The 2,806-nt window shown below is 35.0% G+C and overlaps 1 protein-coding gene across 2 annotated transcripts in view; it reads right to left on the minus strand.

Moving 5' to 3' along the window:
* Positions 1 to 790: 790 nt before the first annotated feature.
* The window catches only part of LOC109543341 (ATP-binding cassette sub-family B member 10, mitochondrial), a 13,755-nt gene continuing 11,739 nt past the window's right edge, over positions 791 to 2,806 (minus strand). For both annotated transcript variants that reach the window (XM_048665036.1, XM_019913011.2), the window contains 2 exons: positions 1,212 to 1,451; positions 791 to 1,154 (listed from right to left, as the gene is read on the minus strand). In XM_048665036.1, coding sequence (XP_048520993.1) covers positions 926 to 1,154; positions 1,212 to 1,451 — 469 coding nt within the window. In that variant the 3' untranslated portion in view covers positions 791 to 925. The remainder of the gene's footprint in view (positions 1,155 to 1,211; positions 1,452 to 2,806) is intronic.

The raw sequence follows: 2,806 nt of genomic DNA on the forward strand, positions 1-2,806 counted from the left end.
CTTTACTAGTTGAATACTCGAATACTCGCATATTCGAATACTCCAATATTCGACTACTCGATTATTCAAATATTCGATAGATATTCGAGTATTCGAATAATTTTACTATTCGAATAAACCAGTAACCGGGTATTCAAATTTCAGATTTTTTAAAATTCCGAGCACTAATTTAAAATATAAACAGACCATAAATGTTCCGTCAATACTGGTATCGAATATTCTTAATCTGGTTAGATGTGTCTACAAATTAATTGATGTATTAGTAAATATTACATTACAATACTTGTAATAAAATACTTTCAGCTTTTTGGAATAATTGGTTAAAATTACTTTTTACTTCAAAAGCTTCCAATGCATTTCTCTCAAAAATAGTATTAAGTACTTCAAGAGCTGGAAAACATTATTGGACATGAAGTATGTTATTATGACAAAACTATAGTTAAAAAAGGTAGACAAAAATTTTTATGTAGACTAAAAGTCATATGAAGGTCTGTTGCAAAATGTTTAAAGCCATGGAAGGTGTCTTTTATTTTTTCCTTGAAGTTTCTATCGTAAGAACGCCATTGTTGTAAAATTAAATATTTTTAACACTTTCTATCAGCACAGTCCGATAAATCACCTCTATTGTTTGACAACTAACTAAAGTAGTTTCTATACATGAATTAAACAAGTTCATCCTCTTTGCTGTAAAAATGCGACATTTTATTAGACATTTTCGATGCATTTACGAACGAAAAAATCCGTTATCTCATGTGGTAGCAAGTAAAAGGTGGAAAATGTAAAAGCTTAATAATGCTCATAATATATTTTAAATTATCTATAACTTACTATGATTAAAACTAATTTGGAATTTATGACATAGTTTTCGCTAAGTTACAACGTACTTCCAAGTGCATAATAGACGTTTTTATCTTCCATTATGATACTAACTTTGAAAGGCTTGATGTTTCATCAACTCCCTAAATGCACCATTTTCCTTATGTAAGAGTTCTTGATAGTTGCCCTTCTCTACAATTTGACCATCTCGCAATACCGCAATGGTGTCGGCATTCTGGATGGTGGATAGACGATGAGCAATAGTGAGCACTGTTCGACCTTTCATTATCTTTTCTAGAGCATCTTGAACCAATCTTTCCGACTGAGCATCCAAAGCGCTAAGAAAGACAATTATTAGTTAAACATATTTTCCGATTCGGGATTTATTGTTTTACCTAGTAGCTTCATCTAGCAGAAGAATCTTAGGGTTTTTAATTAAAGCTCTCGCAATGGCAACTCTCTGTTTTTGACCTCCGCTCAACATCACTCCTCTTTCACCTACTACTGTATCAAAACCTTCAGGTAATTGTTGAACAAACTCGTGTACGTTAGCCTCTTTTGACACTTGAATCAGCTCATCTTGTGTGATGGTTTCAGGATTGTCTGCACCGTAAAGGATATTATCTCTTATTGAACTGAAAAAGTAAACCAATTGTTGTACATGAGAATGCTATTAAAACAATATTTTGTTATTAGGCCGTACCTAAATTTAAACAGACTGAACTTAAACTAGACTGAACTTAGACTAAATTTAAATAGACAGATTTAATGAAAACTGAAATAGAAAAAGGAAAATGTTTTGTCATATAAACAAAAAGTTATAAATTTTATAGGATCTCGAGGCTTAAATCAACGACAAGGTATTTCATACAACTAATGGTTTTAGTGAATTAATTAAATATAATATTTTGACACTATGTATTATGGAAACGACCATTTTGCGAATATTTTTTATTAGTTTCTGTTGGAGATCCCCTCAGTCGCTGGAAGTTCGAGCTTTAGGCAATGGAAATGACTGGCGTGTGCATGCGAATTAGACAGATTGGTGGATGCGCAAAATTATAAACTATCAGTCAATTTCTCAAGAGGAATGCAATGTACTATTTTAGGGTAGAACTATCTTGAAATGGTTAATTTCAATCGGTTTATTTTCATTTCTGTCCAAGTAAAAGAAAACCAACACACAAGAACATACTTAATAATAACAAAATGTTTACTATCTATGGCTCACGGACAACGGCTTTTTGACAACAGCTTAATTTTGCGACTTTTAAAGACTGAGTTGTCCAGGAGAAAAAATTTGGGGTGGCGTCGTTTTCTATAGCCTATAATCTTAAACGTGGGGCCTAACGGCCGGCACACATTTATCCGATCCGATTCCCATCAGAGTCATCTTCCGTCGACGCCCAAACAATCGGATCGGAAAGGGGAAGGCACACATCTCATACACGCTTCAGTCTTCGTTCAGATTTTTGGCTCCGATAGTCTTAGGTGGCCGTCCCACAGAATCACCGGCGATTACCGTGACTATCAAGCAGATTTCCGACATATGCGATTCCCATTGAACGGTCTCACAGAAAGCCTCACTAGTCATCCACTGCTAATCACTGTTTCGAAATTTGGTAGTTTGGTAGAAGGTATCGAATGTGCTCATTTGGTTTCGAAATTATATCGGCTTTGTTCGGTCCCTTTCATATAAAGGGTGGTTATAAACTTGTAAGCAGTGGAAGCCGGTGAATGATTGCTGTGAGGTCGTTCGTTACATATTCCCTGATTTTAGTCGGTGGTAGTGGATGATAGTTGATGACAGTGGTAGTTGTGAAACCGCTGCCACATGCAGTAGCGATTCGCTAATCTAAGGGAAAGCAAAAATTGCAGCAGTAGTTTTAAAAAAGGTTCAAACTGTTAACGAGTGTGACTTGGCTACGGTGGCACTTTGTTTAGACAACGAAGAATAAGAAAAACGAATAAATTCGAGGGAAAACAGGAA

This window comes from Dendroctonus ponderosae, unplaced genomic scaffold (genome assembly GCF_020466585.1).
Source record: "Dendroctonus ponderosae isolate FM_Combo_2020 unplaced genomic scaffold, Dpon_F_20191213v2 Dpon_F_20191213_1, whole genome shotgun sequence".
In the NCBI taxonomy this organism is placed as follows: domain Eukaryota; kingdom Metazoa; phylum Arthropoda; class Insecta; order Coleoptera; family Curculionidae; genus Dendroctonus; species Dendroctonus ponderosae.